The 20,968-nt window shown below is 53.0% G+C and overlaps 1 protein-coding gene and 1 long non-coding RNA gene across 2 annotated transcripts; one reads left to right on the forward strand and one right to left on the reverse strand.

Annotated features, from left to right (window-relative positions):
- Window positions 1-98: 98 nt before the first annotated feature.
- LOC118597144 lies at window positions 99-11,597 on the reverse strand. Its single transcript, XR_004946781.1, has 3 exons — window positions 11,508-11,597; window positions 2,452-2,701; window positions 99-1,142 (listed from the first exon to the last, which is right to left on the reverse strand). It is a non-coding gene; the product is annotated as an uncharacterized LOC118597144 (long non-coding RNA).
- Window positions 10,872-19,298, forward strand: Tamalin (trafficking regulator and scaffold protein tamalin). Its single transcript, XM_036208430.1, has 8 exons — window positions 10,872-11,342; window positions 13,452-13,501; window positions 15,417-15,471; window positions 15,580-15,682; window positions 17,050-17,143; window positions 17,244-17,310; window positions 17,474-17,540; window positions 18,066-19,298. Exons 1-8 carry the CDS (start codon window positions 11,094-11,096, stop codon window positions 18,572-18,574), a joined length of 1,194 nt encoding a protein of 397 aa, XP_036064323.1. The 5' UTR covers window positions 10,872-11,093; the 3' UTR covers window positions 18,575-19,298.
- The last annotated feature ends 1,670 nt before the right edge of the window (window positions 19,299-20,968 follow it).

The raw sequence follows: 20,968 nt of genomic DNA on the forward strand, positions 1-20,968 counted from the left end.
CCACTTAGACACTTTACCTCTTCAGTATGCAAATGTAAATATATTGTAATATAGGAAATTTTTGTTTTAATATAAGAACGCGCCTGTCCAGTTTCTGCTGTACATTATTAAAGTTTTATTCACAGAGTTGCTCCGGTGCCATCTGCCTCATATGTAATGACTGCCCAGGGTTTGGCCAGGGTGGGGATGGATGGTGGGTCCCCTGTGTGTGGCACTTGAACATGTTCAGAAGTGCTAACCTGCATGTCAGGTCTTCCAGGACTTGCCTGAGGTAGCAGAGGCTGCTTTGTGTTATCTTTAGCATTTTGGTCTGTTTACAGGAAAAGGATATTGATTCTGGTTAATCACAGGCCGCTGACTCTCCAATGCACAATAAGAGCTTGCCCGGCTTTACGTCCATCCCCTCACCTAGACTGACGTGTAACTGAGTCCTGGGGTTCTTAGGAAACTCAGGTCTGAGTCAATAGTTTTGCTGGAGTTTTCAGAGTATAGCTGGTATTCATCACTCTGGTTGGTAGTTGGACCCGGGAAAGTGGGGCCTAAAAATGGGGCAGAGTCTCATGCAATAAAAGCCAACTTTATTCAGAGTATCAGACAGTTTATATCCTGAGGGTCGCCTGAGTAAAATTCTCATTAGTGCAAGCTGTGTACAATCACAAGGACATGCTACATGTAGCAAAAACATGTTTTTCTATAGAGGCCTATAAACAAATAGCAATAGCCAGTCATGATGGATAATCGGAGTTAAGCTCACATCTCTCCGATGTACCCTGGGAGGGGCATGTAAACTCATTCCAAGAACAGTTCTGGGTTTCTGAAGAAACTGAGGTCATAGACTCTAGTCTTGTTTTTTTGTTTTGTTTTTTTTAGAAGCACTCAGAAGCATTCTCCTCACGCAACTCCATTCTTGGACCCAGTTCCCATCTGTACCTCTGAGCCAAGGGGACCCCAGGTAACAAGTGGTAGAAGGATAGTCTCAGGTTTAGAGGGGGTCCCCAGGATCCCTTCCACCAGGCACCAGCTCTCCTGCAGATGACTGTGGCATCGTGTCCTAACATCCAGGCCACGACTTCCGTCTGCAGACTGCTGTCAGGGAGAGGACTTGCAGCTCCTGTCTTCTGCAGATGCGTTCTCCCTCCCACCTAGGGAAAGGCCCATAAGAATGTCAGAAGGGCCGGGCGGTGCTGGCGCAAGCCTGTAATCCCAGCACTCGGGAGGCAGAGGCAGGAGGATCTCTGTGAGTTCGAGGCCAAGCCTGGTCTACAGAGTAAGTTCCAGGAAAGGCACAAAGCTACACAGAGAAACCTTATCTTGGAAAAAAATAAAGTTAAAAAGAAGAAGGAGAAGGAGGAGAAAGTGGTTGAAGGTGGCTGTCAAATATGAACAATATTCAATTAATACTAGCAAAGACCTATTGAAAACTTACTGTGTAGCAGGGAAGTGGCTCCATTGGTAAAAGCATTTCCATGGTGAGGTAGGAGATTGAAACAGGAGAATCCATCCTCTAACCACCCCCTACAGGTTGTGGCACACACGCACATACACCCCCACACACATAATAAAATAATTTAAATTTATAAAAAAATTATAAAAACTTAAAACATTGCTAAAGCAGAGTGTGGTGGTGCACGCCTTTAATCCCAGCACTCAGGAGGCAGAGGCAGGAGAATCTCTGGGTTCAAGGCCATCCTAGTCTTTATAACAAGTTCTAGAGCCTGCCTCAAACAAAACAAAAGTTGGTAATCATTGTGCCAAATCCAAATACTGCTTTATGTACTAACTATTTAATCCTAAAACCCACCACTGGAAGTAGGTATTATTGTCATTATGGATTATAAAGTGGATAGTTACTAGAGAAGTGAAACAGACTGACCCAAGACCATGTAGCTCATGGATCTAACAGTGTTGTTTGTGGCCCTGTAGCACCTACTGTCTCCTGCCTCCACACGTCCGCCATCTTCACCCAAGATGGCTGCTTTCCTGAGCCTCACTAGAGCCAGAGGCTGGCCAGGGTGGAAACTGCCCCAAGTAGTCACTGACAGATAGGAAAGCAGGACACTACAGACTGCTCAATTCCCAAGGTCATTGCGGAGCTCCAGCTCATCTCCTGACAAACCAGCCCTCTTCCCATCCTGTCCCTATCTTCACTACAGTGTCCTGTAGAGCTTACCCACTGCTCCAGCTCTCCCAGTAATGGAGTTCTGGTTCTCTCCCATGGTTTTCTGGTGTCCTCCCATCCGTGACTGCTAAGCTGAAAATCAACCAACAGATCTCTAGAAGATTGCTTTAAGTTTGACACATGCCCCAATAACCCAGATTCATTTGCCCTTATATCCTGGCTATACTTCCCTTGTCAAAAGTCATGACAGAAGCCAAGGCCCTTGCTGAGGTTCATGTGGTCTGACCTATTCTAGAAGGAAAGACAGAGGTTTATGTGAACTCAATCCTGACCTCATGCAAGTTCCTTGTAGTCCATCCCATGGCTGATCACCATGCCCATCCCGGACCTCGGCATGGTTTGCAGGGTCAGCTTTGCCAGCCTGATCATCAGAGTGGTAGACATCCTGACACGTCTTCCCGTGCTCTCGGAAGTCGCTGCGTTGGCACTGGAAGGCTGTGACACTGAAGACACGAACTTCATCTGGAGGGGGCGTCCCTTGGTGTTTGGTTTCACATTTTTACAGTCCTGGGAATATGCTTGCTAAACACAAAGCAAAATTAGGAGTAATTACAGCTCAAGCCACTGACTGGGGGAATATGAGAGGGTGTGCCAGAAGTGAAAGGCTTGAATTAAGTCAGAAATGGTGGAATGAGGGTCCTGTAGAAAAACAACCAATATGATAACAGGAAGTTTTTAGAGGTCTGTGTGTGTGTGTATGTGTGTGTGTGTGTGTGTGCACATTTGTAGGAAGGCTGTTGTTTAGGTAAGTTTCCCCTAAAGGTCCACATTCAAAGCTTGGTTTCCAGTCCCAGCACCACTGGGACGGGGACTGAAGAAGAGGACTTTATGTCATTGGGAATATGTCCTTGTATTAACTGCGTTTTCTTAGCTACAAAATACTGACAGATGCAACCTTAAGGAAGGTTGTCTGGGTTCACGGTGTGGGAGTACAGTCTGTCCTGATGTCAGGAGCTTGGAGATGCAACTGGTCTCATTGCTTACTCGGGAACCACAATAACAGTTCATGCTCAGCTTTGTTCCCCTTTCAATGCAGTCCAAGACCCCAGTGCATGGGACGGTGCCACCCACATTTGAGGGGGGACACTCCTACTTCAATATAATCTAGATAATCCCTCACAGGCTTTAGAGGCTAACCTAATCTAGACAATCCTTCACAGGCCTGCTTGGTCTTATTTCCTAGGTGATTGTAGTTCCTGTTAAGTTTACAGCATCAGACTGCACAGCCTCCATAACAGATTGTGGGACCCATCCTTTTGCAACCTTTGAAAGCTGGAAGGTGAAGAGATGAAGGACTTGATAGAAATTAGGTTGGGAATGGCCATCCTGTCACTGAGTTGAGGGGCTTTCCTCCTCATGGACCCATCATGATGTCCTGCCTCCCAGACTCAAGGTAGCAGGGCTGTCAATCACAGACTGAATCAAAACTGTGAACACACATATATCAAGCTTGTTTTGTTGGCCGTTTTTTTTTTTTTTTTTTTTAGGCTGTTTCTCTATGTAGCCCTGACTATCCTGGGCTATTCTGTAGCCCAGGCTGGCCTTGAACTCACAGAGATCCACCTACCTTTGCCTCCAGAGTGCTGGGATTAAAGGCATGTGTCACCACCACCCAGCTTTGTTACAGTAATAAAATAAAAAAAAAACACACACACACACACACAATAATAGAGGTCATTTTGCTTTACTCAGAGTCTACTGATTTAGTCAGGCATGGTGGCTCACACCTGTAATCCGGGCATTCAAGAAACTGTGGCAGGAGAATTGCCATAGAATGGAAACCATTCTGGGCTCAAGAGTGAGTTCCAAACCAGTGTGGGCTGTAGGTTAAGACTCTATAGCAAACAAACAAAAGCCCACTGACTTCAATGTTAATCACATCTAAAACATCCTTTTACAGAAACATCTGTGTTGATACTTGACCAAACAACTGGGCACTGCAGCTTGTTAATTTGATGGGTCCCAGGACCATGGAGGGTGGCAGCCAAAACCGGATCCTTTTGAGGATGCTCCTTGGTAGCCAAAGATTGGTGTGTGGGCTCTAGGGGTCTCAGGAACAGATGAGCATTTAGCTATTTCCTGAGTATTCTTAGGACTTAAACTATAGGCAGAACACAAACATGTCAGCCAGGCCCCTGATTCCAAGGACTGCTTGATCTAGAGAGGTCACATTTGTACAAATATAAGGCAGATTAGGGCAAGCCCCATTACAGAACATCCCAGAGCCACAGGTGAAATGTCTAGGGAGAGAAGGACAGAGCTCTCCAGGGCCTTCCCTCCTTGAGAACAGATGGCTGCTGAGCAGAGGGGTTGGGGGGGACGGGGTACCATGGTAAGAACAGACAGGACAGTGGAGACCATGGAACAGAGAGGAGGTTGGGGTAAAGGAGACATATATTTTGAAATGGGCACTGGCCTACTGACTGAGCAAGAGAGGGGCTCTGGTCAAAGGATGTTACCGTCCAAGATCCACAAGTGTGTACAAGAAGGTCATGGGGGAGAGGGGAGGATGTGACTGGAATATATGCCTGTATGAAACTGTAAAAGAATAAAAATGTAAAAACCAAGCAGAGGGCTGGAGAGATGGCTCAGAGGTTAAGAACACTGGCTGCTCTTCCAGAGGTCCTGAGTTCAGTTTCCAGCAATCACATGGTGGCTCACAACCATCTGTATTGAGATCTGGTGCCTTCTTCTGGCCTGCAGGGACACATGCAAACAGAACACTGCATACACAATAAATAAATAATCTTAAAAAAAAAAAAAAAGCAGCGATATTATGCGCCTGTAGCCGAAGTTTTCCTGATCCTGCCTGGCCTGTGGTCAGGACAAATCTCTCTCACCCGCCAGTCCCACAGCCAAGTAAACACACAGAGACTTATATTACTTATAGACTGTATGGCCGTGGCAAGCTTCTTGCTATCTGTTCTTTTTTAAGATTTATTTATTTATTATGTATACAGTGTTCTGTCTGCATGAAGGCCAGAAGAGGGCACCAGATTTCATTACAGATGGCTGTGAGCCACCATATGGGTCCTGGGAATTGAACTCAGGACCTTTGGAAGAGCAGCCAGTGCTCTTAACCTCTGAGCCATCTCTGCAGCATGCTATCTGTTCTTATATCTTAAATTAACCCATTTCTGTTCATCTATAAATTGTCACGTGGCTTGTGGCTTACTGGTACTTTTACATCTCACTTCCTCTGTGTCTGGCTGGCGACTCCTGACTCAGCCTTCCTGTTCCCAGAATTCTCTTCTCTGCTTGTCCCGCCTATACTTCCTGCCTGGCTACTGGCCAATCAGCATTTTATTTATCAACCAATCAGAGCAACACATTCACAGCATACAGAGCATACCCACAGCATGTGCCTAGTGTACACCTATAATTCCAGCACAAGAAAGAGGCTGAGGTAATGTGGAGGCCAGCCTGAGCTACAGAACACCTGTCTCTAAAGACAAGGGGGTCCTGAAGGGTGGAGATGGCCTTCAATCCCAGAACCTGGGAGGCAGAGGGCTAGCCTGGTCTACATAATGAGTCCAAGCCAGCCAGGGATATATAATGAGACCCTGTCTAAAAACAAAACAAAGCAACGCAAAGCAAAGCAAACAAACAAACCAGGGGTCTGGTGAGACCATTACAGAACAGCCTTGATGATGTGAGTTTGGTCCCCAAGTCCCACATAATGGGAGAGAATCAGTTCCCACAAGGTTGTCCTCTGACCTCCACACCCACACTGTGGCACTAAGACATACCCACACACACAATAAATAAACAGGAGGCTGGAGAGATGAGTCAGCAGTTAAAAGCACTTGTTGCTCTTGGAAAGGACTGGGAGAATCCATCGTCCTCTTCCGGCCTTGTGGGCAACACGCATGCACTTGCATACGTGTAGGCAAAACACTCACAGAATAAAGATAAATCCTAACAACAACAACACAAATCCAGAGATGATCATTCTAGTCACACCAAGGAAGCCAAGAATATGAGGAGGGGGAGTCAACTGAAGCTGTTCCTGTGTCAACAAGGGAGGTGGGACGGCAGAATCATCACCTATAGAACACTATTACCTCTGCTGGGACAGTTCCCTCTGCTAATCTGTAAATTTCCCTCTTGGGTTGGTCTCCAAGCTTTTCTTTTTTTAATTAATTAATTTTTATTATTTTATGTGTCTGTGTGAGGGTGTCAGATCTTGGAGTTACAGACAGCTGTGAGCCACTATGTGGGTGCTGGGAATTGAACCCAGGTCTTCTGGAAGAGCAGCCAATACTCTTAACAGCTGAGCCATCTCTCCAGCCCCCAAACTTTCCTTAATAGCTAGCATGCCTACTGTACCATAAGTTAAAACCCACTAGAGCTGGGAAGATAGTTGCGCTGGTGGTGCACATTGATTCTCAGCGATGTCTAAAACTGGGTGTGTGGTGATGCCAAGGTCTCGGCAGAGAGGCAGGAAACAGAGGCTCAAGGTTATTGTTGGCTATTATACCGATTTCAAGGCCCTGTGACGAGACCCTTCTAAAAACCAAAATCACCAAAACAAACAAGCAAACAAACCTTACTCCCCACTCTTCATGTAGGAATAACGCCATTGAAGGGTGTCTTAGTTTGTTCCTGTTGCTCATCAGTCCGGGCCAGATCAAGCCTTTAATCTCAGCGTTTTTGGAGGCAGAGACAGGCAGACCTCTTGAGTTTAAGCCTGGTTTACATAGTGAGTTTCAGGTGAGCGAGGGCTACATAGTGAGACAGTTGGCATTTTCTCAACTGAGGCTTCCTCCTTCCAGATAACTCCAGCCTATGTCAAGTTGACATAAAAACCAGCCAGCACCAGTTCCATTCGTGAAGACAGAGCCCTGCTGACCAAACCACCCCCTAAAGACCTCGTCACAGCAAGGGCTGAGTCCGTGGGACACCAGCATTCAGACACTGCAGAGGACCTGCTTGTCAGTAGGGAAAGTCTATACTGACCTTGGGCAGCACCTGCAGGGGGAGTGGGGCAGAACTGGGAGGGGAGGTGGAGCCAGTGGGCAGGAGACACAGATTTGGATGCGATCAGACACAAGCCACGGCAGGAAGGGGAAGTTGGCTTCTGTCAGGAGTCAGTGGCACAGCCTTGGCCTGAAGGTCTAGCATATGTGTTTTGGGGGTTGGGAGCCTGATGCACAATGCTGTCCCCGAGAGGAAGCCAGGGATTACACTATGAATAGGTGTGCACTTGCCCACAGGTGTGCACTTGCCCACAGGGAAGCGCTCTGTGGAGCTGGACCCTGAGAGTTGTCACCTCCTGCTTTCCCATGAGTACCTGTGCTGAAGTGAGGGCTAAGATATTCCTACTCCAGGTCTTAGGAGTGAGGTGTTGCTGCTCTGAGGAAAACCCTCCTGTCGCTGCAACCGACCAATCAAGAGGCAGATGGCCCTTGGCCTCTGGATGGGAATAGACCATGAGACACCCATATCCAACACGAACTGTCCTGTCTCCTAGGAGTCATGTTGCTGAGCTGTACTGTAGCAGGCTTGCTGCTAGAACCCTCCCTAGCGGGGGCCCAGCACCAACACTCACCCATGAACATTGTTAGGCAATAGAAGCCATTAAGAAAACAAGCGTTCCCTGCCCAGCCAGCTGCCCACCGGCTGTTCTAGGCCTCCTGCAAGCAGTGATGTCATGCAGCCGAGGCCCAGCCCCTCATTCCTGATGGACCAGCGGGCCAGCTGAACCCCAGGCCTTGTCCTGCTGACACTCACCCCCACCCCCCCCCCCGGCGCAGAAGCGGAGGCGGCATCCACAGAGCTATTCATCCTTGCCAGTTCTGCTTCACTGAGGCTCTAGAAGGCCCGAATTTCCACAGCCCTAGTGTTCCAACTTCCTGAGGGTACCCCAGGGTTTAAGCAGGTCTGTGAGGTCACAGGAGGTTATTGTGGGTTGGTGGGAGACTTGGCAAAGAGTTGTCCTAAAGAAGTGAGAAGGGGCTTTGTTCATTAGACAGCCCCTACTAATCCCACACTATGCAGGTCCCTCCTCAGACCCAGCCCATCTCAGCCAGGGCAGCTGGAGCCAACGAGCTGGGAAACCTGAACTCCCTGGGAACAAGACACCTGCTTCTGCAGAAGTTGCAGGCAGAGTATAGATTTCCCAGGAGCAGATCCACAGGGGATTTTCTGGGAGGCACGAGGGGGTAAGGGACATTCTGGAGTGCCAGAAGGTCTGCTGAAGGCTGGAGCAGATTGGAGGAAGAGAACAGAATGCTAGACAAGGGGTGTGGCTTCTGAGGAGGTCAGGGAGCAGCAGAAGGCTGAGCTCTGGAGCTGTGCTGTGAAGGGAGGTTACTGTCCCCAGAAAACCCAGCACCTGCCGACTGCAGTGCAGTTCACCCGCATCATCTCCCTCCTCACAAGTCCCTCGCTGTGACCTCAGTGACCAGCCAAGCACAGATCCTCCTGAGAGGGACAAAGGCCGCGTGGGATCCAGGCCGCTGGGTGTCGAGGTGGTGCAGTCACTAGGCCACCTTTGAGTCCAGAGATTTTTCCACCACAAGGCTCATGACCAGCAGAGGGTGTCACCATCCCACAGGGAGGCACCTAGGACTACCCATCGCTCCCTGGAGACGTGAGGGGCGGGGAAGCAGGCGGGATGGGCGGTGTCCTGTAGCTGCCTGCTACAGCCTTCATCAAGAGTCCCCGGGTCCCCAGCCCATTCTGCGGTAGTCTTTCCTCTCTGGCTGCTGTTACAAGCAGGAGGGCTTGGACCACACACATCTTTTCCAGAACGTGAGGCCCCTTCCAGCTCTGAAATCCTAGGATTTGAGGAAATCATGCTAATGACTTACAGAAATTGCCTTTTCTGGGTTCACACTTGCTCTGGGTTTTCCAGCACCTTCCTTCTTAGGTGAGAACTTCAGTTCCCTGTGCTGGCTTCTCACTGGGAGGCCAGAGGCTGCCGGACTTGCACAAACTGGGAGTTTGGGGAGGGAGATCTGCCTCTGTCTGCCCGAAGGAGGTCTATGTCAATGGGGCTGTTAGGCATCAATTGACTAAGTAATCCTCTGGAGTAGGGAGGTGGCTCCTTCATAGAGGAGGTTGTGCAGGGTCCTCTTGGGGAGGGTCCTTTCATGGATAAGCACTGGAATGAATATAATAGAAACTCTTGGACCTTCTGCCTTTATAACCTCCCCTGCCCCCCCCCCCAACCTCCACAGATTCAGTCTGTCAGGGGCAGGCCACAGACCGTCCAAGGGTCCCCCTGTGTTAATACTCTCAATAGAATCACGTTTCTCCACCAACAGCCCCTCAACTAACGGCCGCTCAGTGGTTAAGGGGGGTGGGTGGGGAAAAAGCATTCAGGTAGCTAGACCTTGGCTCTAAGCCGCCCCCACCCCCTCCCCACAAGCATCCTGTCATCTGGACTTGTGCAGTTTCTGAGTGTGGAGGAGCACCCCTCACTCCCACCTCCCTCTTGTATGGTGGGGGCGCAGGGGCCTGGGGGTGGGCAAGAAGCAGGGAGATAGCCAGAGTGGTGACCCAAAACAGGTAGAAGAAAGCCTTTCCGGGCCTTCTGGCCTTTGCTTCCCCGTCACACCGGCACGGTATGTGTCTTACACAGCACATGTACAGCATGCTGTACAAGCTCCTCCGTGACACCAGTGTCTAGCCAGCTCCTGCAACAGAATGGGGCTCAAACTCAAGTTGAAGAACTAAAAGTCACCAGAGTAGGTAGGCCAGAGCCCAGGCTGCCTTGCTTGGGACCTCAGCTTTGCCTCTGAGTGATCCTCCCAGCAAGGTGCTTTCTGCCTGGGTCTCAATTCCCTCCTCTGTAAGGGATAACACTGGCACCTACTTCATATGGCAGTTGTGATGTATGTATGTAAAGCACACATGTAATGGAGCGTGTCCAAATGTGGAGCCCCAGGCTCTCTCTGTGGTGGCTAGACACTGACCACTTCCCTCTCTCACTTCTTATTTGGGAATCACTGACGACAGACATGGGCTGGGTCATCCGCCTCTCCTGCAGCCTGGCAGCCATGGTAACAAAGAGTACGAGGAACGGTGTCTAAGTCAGGATTAGAGAATGGCTCAGCACCGTCATGCCCCAACACTGAGCACCTTCTCTGGGCGTATTCCAAGCCCCACGTGAGGAAAGAGAGGCTGAACTCCAGCATGGGGGGTGGGGAGACTCCAAATTAAATCTTCTCCTTGCAGGTTTCCACGGTCTACCTTTCCCGTGGCTTTGGGAAAGGAAGGTAGCCTTGGTTAGCTCTTCTAGGATGCAGGTGGACCGTGAAACCCTCAGCCCCTCAGTCCCCAGGGGCTTCTGCGAGGTCTGTTCAGAGATTTCTCCCTGATCCTTCCTCAGAAACCACAACCCTCCCCACTCCTGCGTGCCCGCCCCCCATCCCCGGTCCAGGACCTCCTGCAGTCTCTCCCCACCGATTTTGACCTTCCCACCTTCCCCGGATCTCAAAGCTCCCCTCAGCTTATTTACCACGACTCCTCACTGTGGCCTCCCCATCTCCACGAACCACTAAAGCCGTCGTTCATTCCCAAACTTCAAATCTCCACCAACGCGCTTGCACAGACTGCTTCCAGGTAGCACGCACACCCCTGCTCGCCCCAGATTTGTCCCGTCCCTTCTGCTGCCGTGGGCGACTAGGTTTCCCCCAAGGAGCGCCCGAGTCCCCCAAGAGTTTCCCGAGCCCGGCGGTCGGTCCGTGGCGCGCTGTGGGCGGGGCTCGCCATCGCGGGGTCCCCCTCCCCGGGGGGGCGGTGCCAGCGTGTCGGGGGCGAGGCCACGGGAGGCCGCTCCCCCACGCCTCCCGGGAGTCTATAAAGCCAGGCTACACGCGGCCCGCTCGGCTGGACTCCCCCAGCCGTCGCCAGCACCGCCGAGCGGAGCGAGCGCAGCCTCCGAGGGGCGCCGGGCGCCGGAGCCATGACCCTCCGCCGACTCAGGAAGCTGCAGCAGAAGGAGGAGGCGGCGGCCGCGCCGGACCCCGCTGGCCGGGCTCCCGACTCGGAAGCGGCTCGTGCCGCGCCGGCGCCGGCCCCCGCGGGCCCCCCAGCTGCCGCCGCTCCGCCTGGAGCCCCGGGAGACGAGCTGTACGCGGCGCTGGAGGACTACCACCCGGCGGAGCTGTACCGTGCGCTCGCGGTGTCCGGGGGCACCCTGCCCCGCCGCAAGGTGCGTTCCCTAACCTGCGTCCCCAGACTCGGTACCCTGTGTTCCTTCGGCAGGACCTACCCAGCCGCAGCAGCGCCTAAGGACTGCCACATTTCAGCACACCCCCACCCCCGACCCTGGGCCCCCTGCCTCACGCGGCCCTGTCCCCCAGAGGCGCAAACCTACCCACTCCCGGCTCGGAAAGCTGTGGCCCCCGCCACCGCGACGCCCCCGGCTCGGCTGGCTCTCCACTCCACTCCACTCCCCACGCGCAGACGCCCCACCTCCTCCCACTCCCCGGCCTTGACTCCGCCCCAGCACCCCCTTTCTCCGGCTCTCTCCATCTGGCTTTCTGCCGCCTCCCGCTCAGCCTGCCGGTGTCCAGAAATCTAGAACTCTCAGGACCCCCTCGCCCGAGCACCTCCTGAAGTTGGAGCAGGAAGGGCTAAGGAGGGAATTCTGCCAACTTGCCTCAGACAAGTTGAGGGTCCTGGAGCCCTGGGCGGGAGAGAAGCTAATGACCCAGTGGAAGTAGTGCCGCGAATTCCCGAGAACACCCCCTCCGCGAGGACGCCGGGCTTCCAGGGCTCAGGGCCTCACGCTTTGTCCCGCATCCGAGATGCGGGCTGCGAGAGCACGGCCCTCTAGACTTCAGCCAGGACCGGACACGGTGGGAGAGGTCACAGGGCAGGAAGGATGCGGGCCGCACCCGCTCTCAGCGTGTCCCCGTTAGTGTGAGGCTGTTCCTGTGGCCTGGGAGGACCTGGGTGCTCAGATGCTGAGACCCAAGACCCAGGTTAAGGAGAAGGGATGGGTGGCCTTTCCACGCGGCCCCCTCCTTCTCTCCTGGTCCCCGGCTCCCCACCACACACAATGAACAGCTTGTTGAGAATTTGCATTTTATGAAAATCGGTTTGAAAAACAAAGGGGTCTCTCTGTGCTGCCCAGTCCTTCCTCCTTGGCCTATTTGGGTATTGTCCCCACCCTGAGGCTAATCTTTGGTTCTGGAGGAAGAGGGTCCCCTTCTCCTCCTTGCTTTGAGGCAGCTTGGCGGTTAGGGAGTATTAACCAGAACACAACCCAGGAAGGCCTCAAGTTGTTTTGGCACTTTGGGAAAGGGCTGGTCCCGGATGGGACTTCCTCCAAGAGCTAAAATCTTAGGAGGGACAGAAATTGTTTTAGGCTCTCTAGAGCCCTGAAGAGTTAGGGGCCTACTCCTCCAAAAAAGAGCCCCCAGTTTCTCAACTATAGTGTAAGACAGGTTTGACTAGGATTTTTTGTTTATTTAGTTATATACTTTGTCTCAGAAAAAAAACTGCACGGCAATATCAAGAGGCGCAGGTCTGGAGGACATAGTTAGCTGCAGCTGGAGTCCACAGCCAGCCCCCAGGCAACCTGTCCTTTAGGAGCTTTGACCCCTCTTCCATGATCTGGCTAGTTGTCAGCCTCCTGCACGGCCCCTGACTCTCTGCTCTCCCAAACTGCTGTCTGCCTGAGCTAATGGGCAGACCCAGCTGGCAGAGACCCTGGATGGAGTTAGTACCTTAAGCCCAGTGGCTTCCTACCCTTCTTTTCAATTAGGGGAAAGCTCCTGCCTCAGCTTTTGGAGCCTGGAAGGCCTGGGCTGTCAGACATGATCCCAGTGGTGAAGATCATTCTAGGATCACAATCTTCCCCAAGCTAACCAGTAGAGGCTAAGAGTTCACCCATCTAGGGGCTGGAGAGATGGCTCAGCAGTTAAGAGTACTGACTGCTCTTCCAGAGGACCTGGGTTCAATTCCCAGCACCCACATGTCAGCTCATAACTGTCTGCAACTCCAAGATTTGACACCCTCACACAGACATGCATGCAGGCAAAACACCAATGCACATAAAATAAAAACAAATAAATTATTATTATTTTTTAAAGAGTTTGCCCATCTCAAACCCAGGGCAAATGTGCCCTGGAGGTCCCAGGGATGGTGTCACACCAGCAAAGCAGAGGTGGAGCTGGTAGGGAAGACAGGCAGCAGGAAGTGGGGTACTGCGTCCATAGCTGGGGCTCAGGTCAGAGTCCCCTTAGAGAGAGTTTCTCAGCACCTGTTCAAAGATAGCCCCTTCTCATTGTCTTCTGGCCATTTTCCCACCAAGGGCTCAGGATTCCGTTGGAAGAATTTCAGCCAGAGTCCTGAACAGCAGCGGTGAGTCACCCCCACCCAAAGCCCCTGCTGTGGTCCAGAAAAGTGAGGTGCTGGGGGAGGGGGGCACCACACAGCATCTCAGCCCAGCCCCCTGGGAGGCATCTCCCATCCTTGAGCATGACTTCCCTGCTGGGATTGAGGGGCAGGTGGGGGTGTGGGCTGTATGAAGGGGCGGAGAATAAGGGGGGGCACTTTTGAGTCATTAGGTGCTCCTTAACCACCCCCAATCTCTGTCAGTTGCCTCTTCTGGGAAGAGCTGGATTAGTGAGAGGTGGAGGGTGGGGTGTAGGAGGTACATGGGAGCATCCTCATGTCCTCTCTGGCTTCCCTGAGCCCAACCCAGCCCACCTCAGTGGACCCAGACACTCTACGACCAGATTTTGAGTCTGACACCCCAAACCTTTCGTCCTGTGTGGGTCCGATCCCGTGATTTGCACTTATATCTGAGATGTGGACAGGGCTAGGTGCTCACTCTAGACCTGGAGCTCAGGTCCCCTTTTGCCCACATCTCATGCCTGATCTGGGCCTGGCTTCCTTTGAAATGGGCCAGCAAACGGTGGCCTGCTGGACTCTTCAACTAAGGAAATATATATGCACACACTTACAAACTTACATTATTATTATTATTATTATTATTATTATTATTATTATTATTAGCCTCTGTTTTTCTTGTTCTTTTGAGACAGAGTCTCTTACAGCCCCCTGCCAGGAACTGTCCTGGAACTTACTATGTAGACTGGGCTGTCTTTGAATTCACAGAAATCCCCCTACCTCCACCTCCCAGGTGCTGGGATTAAAGGCATACACCACCATGCTCGGCTTATTTTAATATTTTAAAGGGTTGTAAAAACAAAGAATAATACATGACAGAGGCCATATGGGGCCCACAAAACCTGAAATATTTACCATCTGGCTCTGTGCAGTAAAAGTTTGCAGACCCTTCCAGGAACCCAGAAAGCACTGGGGCAAACACAGGGCTTCCAGGCCCCTGCTCCTGCCCCAGAACATACGGGGCTAAAAGCTCCTTTCAAAGAAGGGGAGTGTGCCTCACAGCACTAGGTGGCAGGGGGTGTGACTTAGGCTAGGAGCTGGATGGAGGCCTGCTCTCCAGGGCCTTTTTAGGCTGCCAGACTCAAAGGGGCCTCAGGAGCCACTTTATTCTGCCTCTGGCTGGCGGGAAGGAAGGGAGGGGGTGGGCAGAGGAAACTCTGGGCTCCCCAGCAGCCTAGGATCTGGAGCGGTTCCAGACCATTGTGTCCGTCCTGCAGGCAGCCTTCAGTTCGGGAAGGGGTGGCCCCCAGGCTCCCCTCCCCCAGCCTTCACATCTGGTGGGCTGGCCACACCACAGCTGGGAGGAGCGGCTGTGGTCTGCGCCCAGCCTCGTGACTGGCCCCTGGGGGTGGGGCTGTCTTCTCCCCAAAGCAGAGGAGCCAGGATGCTCCAACCCTGGGGCCAAATTGGGGCCTCAGTTAGTGAGTGAGTCCATGGCCAGGCTCACCCGAAGGCTAGGGTGCTGCTAGGCCTGCCCTTTCTCAGGTCCAGCCTTTCCTGATGCCTCCCTCCCCCTATAGGAGGCTGTTTTAATTCTGTGCAGCTCCCTGAGGCCAATTTCATTTGGGTTTGGGAAGGGCATTCCAAAAATCTGTAAAGAATGAGCTGTCGCTGGAGACTCTGGGTCCTTCTGGAATGTTCTAGATCAGACTTCAACATCCTTGAGAGCTAAGCCATGGGGCTGCCACACTCCTGTTTTTGTTACTGTATTTTTAGGCAGGGCCTCACTGTGTAGCTAATACTCAAATGGGACATTCTCCTGCCTCTGTCTCTCAAGTGCCAGGGTTACAGATATGGACCACCATAGCCAGCTCTTCCATACTTTATTGAATTCTTGTTATCTCGACCCCCGTGTCTTCTGCAGGAAGGTGCTGACTTTGGAGAAGACGGACAACCAGACCTTCGGCTTTGAAATCCAGGTAGGAAAAGCTGGGCACGGAGGGGCTGGGCGAGGGGTCAGGAGGCCAGTCTGGAGGGTGGGCCGAGCTCCATGTCTCTGTTTTGAGTGTCCCCTTGCTTGTTCCCAGACTTATGGCCTTCACCACCGGGAAGAGCAGCGTGTAGAGATGGTGACCTTCGTCTGCCGAGTTCACGAGTCCAGCCCTGCCCAGCTGGCTGGGCTCACACCAGGTAGACCCTGAACCCAGACTACAGGGCTCTGGGACAGGGTATATAACTTTACTCCTAAGCAGAAGCGTATATTTTTTTTTTCCTTCTTCATTCTCCAACTTGGAGAAAGCCAGAAGAATGAACAGAATCTGGACTCTGGATTTGGGCACACTGGCCATTTAGTGTGGGACCCTGTGTAGTTCTTTTGCAAAACGAGACAGACCACAGTGTGGTGAGGTGGTTCCCTGAGCACAGAGCGGATCCCAGAGAAGGAGACGCGACTGCTGGGCCACTGTTCTGCCTCCTGGCAGCTGGGCAGTCCAGCTGGGCAGAATCTGGTAGAGAGACTCTTCCAGGTCTGCCTCAAAAGGGTCCACGAGGACCTGTCTTCCCCCCTCGAGCGGGAGACCCTGAAATTAGGGTCCCAGTCAGGGGCAGCCTGAGACTCTGTGAGTCCACACCCATTCGGTCAGCACAGTTGCCAAAGCCCTTCCACATACCAGCAGCACTTTACTGGGTAGTTCCTGGTTGTCCTTGATATAGCCAAAGCCAGGATCCCAAACAAGCCCTTCAAGTCTCCTGCATGCCCTGCCCAGGGTCAGGGCCTGACCTCCAAAAGCTGAAGCTTCAAATCTTGGAGCCAGTGCCAGCTCCCAGCCGGGCACTGACCCTGTGCCTTCCCTGTGTTGATTGAGTCTTGTGACAGATGTGGGATAAAGAGAAGTAGCTAGTTCCAGGAGGAGCATGGGAATCTGGGAGGGTCCGGTGTTGGGGGACAGAGTTTCCTGAAGGTGTGCTTGGTAACTTAGTTCTTCTCTTCCCCACCCACCACACCTAGCCTAGATTGTTCTGTCCAGACACGTTGGTGGTCTCTGTGCAGGGAGAAATGCCTGTGGTTTTGTGTTTGTTGTTGTCGTTGTTTTAAAATTTATTTATTTATTATGTGTACAGAAGAGGGCGCCAGATCTCATTGCAGATGGTTGTGAGCCACCATGTGGTTGCTGGGAATTGAACTCAGGACGTCTGGAAGAACAGCCAGTGCTCTTAACCTCTGAGCCATCTCTCCAGCCCTGTGTTTGTTTGTTTTTGAAGATGGGGTTTTTCTATGTAGCCCTGGCTGTCCTGGAACTCACTCTTTAGCCCAGGCTGGCCTCGAACTCACAGAGATCCGCCTGCCTCTGCCTCCCGAGTGCTGGGATTAAAGGTGTGTGCCACCAAGCCCAGCTAGGTTCTGTGTATTTTGAGTGGGGTAAAAGATGTCCAGGTCTCCCCAGCACTGTGGAAAGGAGTTCAGGAGCAGTTCTCCAGGTTACCATTCTGCCCTTTCTGGCTGGAGCCCTTCTTTCATGCCCTGGGAAACGGGTGCTGACTCCTTCTCTTCCTGGCAGGGGACACCATCGCCAGTGTCAACGGTCTCAATGTGGAAGGCATCAGGCACCGAGAGATTGTTGACATCATCAAGGCATCCGGCAACGTTCTCAGGTACCTATGTCTAGGTGCAGTACCTAAGCTCTCCTGAGCTCAGCCTGTGGCGCCCCTCAGCCTTCAGGCTTGCTCAGTGTTTGTCCCCTCGATCCTTCAGGCTGGAAACTCTGTATGGGACGTCCATTCGGAAGGCAGAACTAGAGGCTCGCCTGCAGTACCTGAAGGTGGGGACCAAGCAAGCCCAGGTTCTCCCCTGCACTTCCTCTCCCCTGGCCTTCAGGCCCGCTCCTTCAAGGACTCCCTCATCTTTTCAACCTCCCTTAGCCCTCAGGCTTCTGTGTCTTCCCCCTGACCCATGTGTCCCCATATCCTCCTGGTGTCTTACAGCAAACCCTGTATGAGAAGTGGGGAGAATATCGATCGCTCATGGTTCAGGAGCAGCGGCTAGTGCACGGTGAGTAGGTCGGATGTCCCCACAGACACCCCCATCAGTACTCCCCTCTTAGAACTAGCAGGCTGCTGCGCTCCACAGTGAAGAGGCCCGAGCTCCTGCTTTGGACACTACATTGCCCTAAGCCGACACACAGTTTTGTTTTCACAGTGGTACTCTGGAGGTTAGGATTGAGCACTGCCATTTGGTACACGCCTTTAATCCCAACACTTTGAGGCAGGAGCAGGCGGTGGGTCTAGCAAGTTCCAGGCCAGCCTGGTCTGCATTACTGAGTCCCGGGACAGCTAGGGCTATGTGGAGAGACACTGTCTCCAAAAAAGAAAAAGAAGGCGGCTGTGTGTCCTTTCTGTCTTAAGTGGCACTCTTGAGTTTATTAACTCCAGGTTTGGAGCCAGGAAGGCTGGGCTCAGGGCCCACGTGGGTGACCAACAGGAAAGAACCAAGCATCCTGCCCATGCCCTCTGACCCTTAGCCTAGGGCGCTCTGTCCCCAGGATTCAGGAAGCTCCCTGGACTTCTGTCCCCACAGGCCTGGTGGTTAAGGACCCAAGCATCTATGACACACTGGAGTCCGTGCGCTCCTGCCTCTACGGCGCTGGCCTGCTCCCGGGCTCGCTGCCCTTTGGGCCTCTCCTCGCTGCGCCTGGGGGTCCCCGCGGGAGCGCGCGGCGAGCCAAGGGGGACACCGACGACGCCGTGTACCACACTTGCTTCTTCGGGGGCGCCGAACCGCAGGCGCTGCCACCCCCGCCGCCCCCCGCGCGCACGCCCGGCCCGGGCACCGCCGCCGAGGCCCCGGCATCGGTGCTGTGTCCCGCACCCCGCGCCGCGCTCAGCCGCAGCGCCAGTGTGCGGTGCGCGGGCCCGGGCGGGGGTGGCGGCGGGGGCGCGCCGGGCGCGCTCTGGACTGAGGCCCGCGAGCAGGCCCTGTGCGGCGCCGGCCTGCGCAAGACCAAGTACCGCAGCTTCCGCCGGCGGCTGCTCAAGTTCATCCCCGGACTCAACCGCTCCCTGGAGGAAGAGGAGAGCCAGCTGTAGGGGTGCGGGTGGGCAGGCGGGAGGTATTTATTTATTTATTCGTCCTAACAGCCAGTGCAAAAAGAGGGGGCCGGAGTGTCGGTCCAAGGACCCCAGGAGCCCAAAGCTGCGGGAGAGGGTCCTTGGCTAGCTCTGGCCGGTCTGGTCGGTTCACGGCTTGTCTCTGCTGAGAAAAAAGGGAGCCTGGTTGCTTTCTTCTTTCCCCTACACCACAACAGGATCTCCGCAGGGGGAGAATAGACACTGGGAGTTGGGAGAGGTCTGGGGGACCAAAGAGGGCTGTGCCAGCCTACAGTCTGGGTCAGCTGTGCCTTGTGGGGGCCCTGTCCCAAGAAGCCTTCTCCTCAGCTCTACTTGCTCCCCAACCCTTCGCCTTGGGGAGAGGAGATCCGTAATGGGTCATTCCCTCCCCTGCACACACACACACACACACACACACACACACACACACACACACACACACACCAATGGACCAGTGGGTCTCAAGGGGGCAAGGTGCTGGTTACTCCCCTGCAGCCTTGACCCCCTAAGGGCTTAGCCCCTCTCCAGGGGCCTGTAACTAAGTGGGTCTTGCCAGGCAGGGGTCCTGGGTTCTGTGCTCCTTGGGGAGCAGGAAGGAGTTCATTCAGGTGGGGTGGGGCAGCCTGGACTGTGCCACTGTTTTTTTTTTTTGGCCTATGTTGCGTCTGAACCACAAACTGTATAAAATTGATGGTTTTTTGCATCTGTGTCCGCCTGGTAACTGCCTGTGGGGGAGGACTGTGCTCAGGCAAGCTCTGACTCCACCCTGCAGCCCCCATCCAAACACACACAGACTGCATGTTGCATCTTTCCTTTAGCCAGAAGCCAGGGAAATTGTCTAGGGGGTTTTAATGAACATGTACTGGCCTGCACTGAGGCCCCACACCCTCTTCAGAACCTGGCCCTCTGTTCAGGTGCATTTCCGAAGCTTTCCTCCCTAAATACAACAGACAGAGGGCTCACTTGTCTAAAATCCCTTACTGTTCCTGTGGGAAAGCCTGGCTCCCTGGGGAGAGCGGCCTGAGGTCTGCCTTGAGTAGAAGCCACTGTCCACCCAACCTGTGACAGGTTCAGTCTCCTGGCAACTCCATTCTTCTCAAACCCAGGCCTCCCATGTGAGTCCCCTCCCGTGAGCCCTGAGCGTCTCATGGGCCCCTTACTGCTCTGGATGCAGGCTACAAACCAGGTCTCGTCATTGGCTTTTCCACAAGTGGTTTCTTTACTGTTTACCTCCCACATGTGGCCATGCCCTCTGTGACACAGTGAATCACCACCTGGAGCTGTCTCCACTTAATGTTTGGCCTCTCCTCCCCACTCACGAGGGTGCACGCTTCTTACCGCGGGGCTCAGGGACTTGCTGGTGGATTCACTGCCCGATTCCTGACCAATCCTAGTACACAGGACCCTCAATACAGTGTGTTCCAAACTAACTCCAGGCTATCCCCACCTGCCTTGAAACAACCTGCAGGGTGGCAGACTCAGGAGTCACACAGCAAGCTAGCGGTACCTAAGACCCCTACTTCACGGAGGTGGCCAGCATTCAGTTGCGGCTTTGAAGGGAGTCTACGTGGGCCCTTCCCGGGCACACCCCACTCCACAGCTTGTACTTCCCTTCCATGTGTGGACCCCACTTCTTTCCCCATCTTACTGGCAACCGCCCTTCACCCAGTAGTCAGGTGACCCTTTCAAAAGCAAGCCCAGAGATGCCACCTGACCACCTGGGGGGATGGGTAGAGGACCAGAGAGGTCAAGATGAGTTTCAGCTAGCTACACAGCAAGTTAGGCCAGCCTGGGCTACATGAGTGGACCTAGGAGCGGGCTCGTTTCAAAAAGGAAGAAAGAAAATCAGGGTTGAGTAAAATGCCTCAGTGAACACATTGTATACATCTAATGACCTGATGCCCAGAACCACAGTGAAGGAGAAAGAACAGCCCCTGAAACTTGTTCTCTGGCACCGTGCGGATACTGTGGCACACGTACAACTGTACTAAACACGTAAGTCACACACACACACACACACACACACACACACACACAAGTACACATTTTTTTAATTTTAAAAAGTTTCTTTTGAAACTTTTAAGACAAGGTCTTTCTACATAGCCTTGGCTGTCCTGGAACTTGCTATGTAGAAACTCAAGTAATCCTCCTGCCTCTGCCTCCTGAGTGCTGAGATTACAGGCATGTGCCACCACACTTAAATTTTTTTCTTTTAAAAAATAATCAAAGCCGGGTGGTGGTGGCGCACACCTTTAATCCCAGCACTCGGGAGGCAGAGCCAGGCGGATCTTTGTGAGTTCGAGGCCAGCCTAGTTTACAGTGCAAGATCCAGGAAAGGCACCAAAGCTACGCAGAGGAACCCTGTCTCAAAAA

Source organism: Onychomys torridus, chromosome 16 (assembly GCF_903995425.1).
Source record: "Onychomys torridus chromosome 16, mOncTor1.1, whole genome shotgun sequence".
Lineage (NCBI taxonomy): Eukaryota > Metazoa > Chordata > Mammalia > Rodentia > Cricetidae > Onychomys > Onychomys torridus.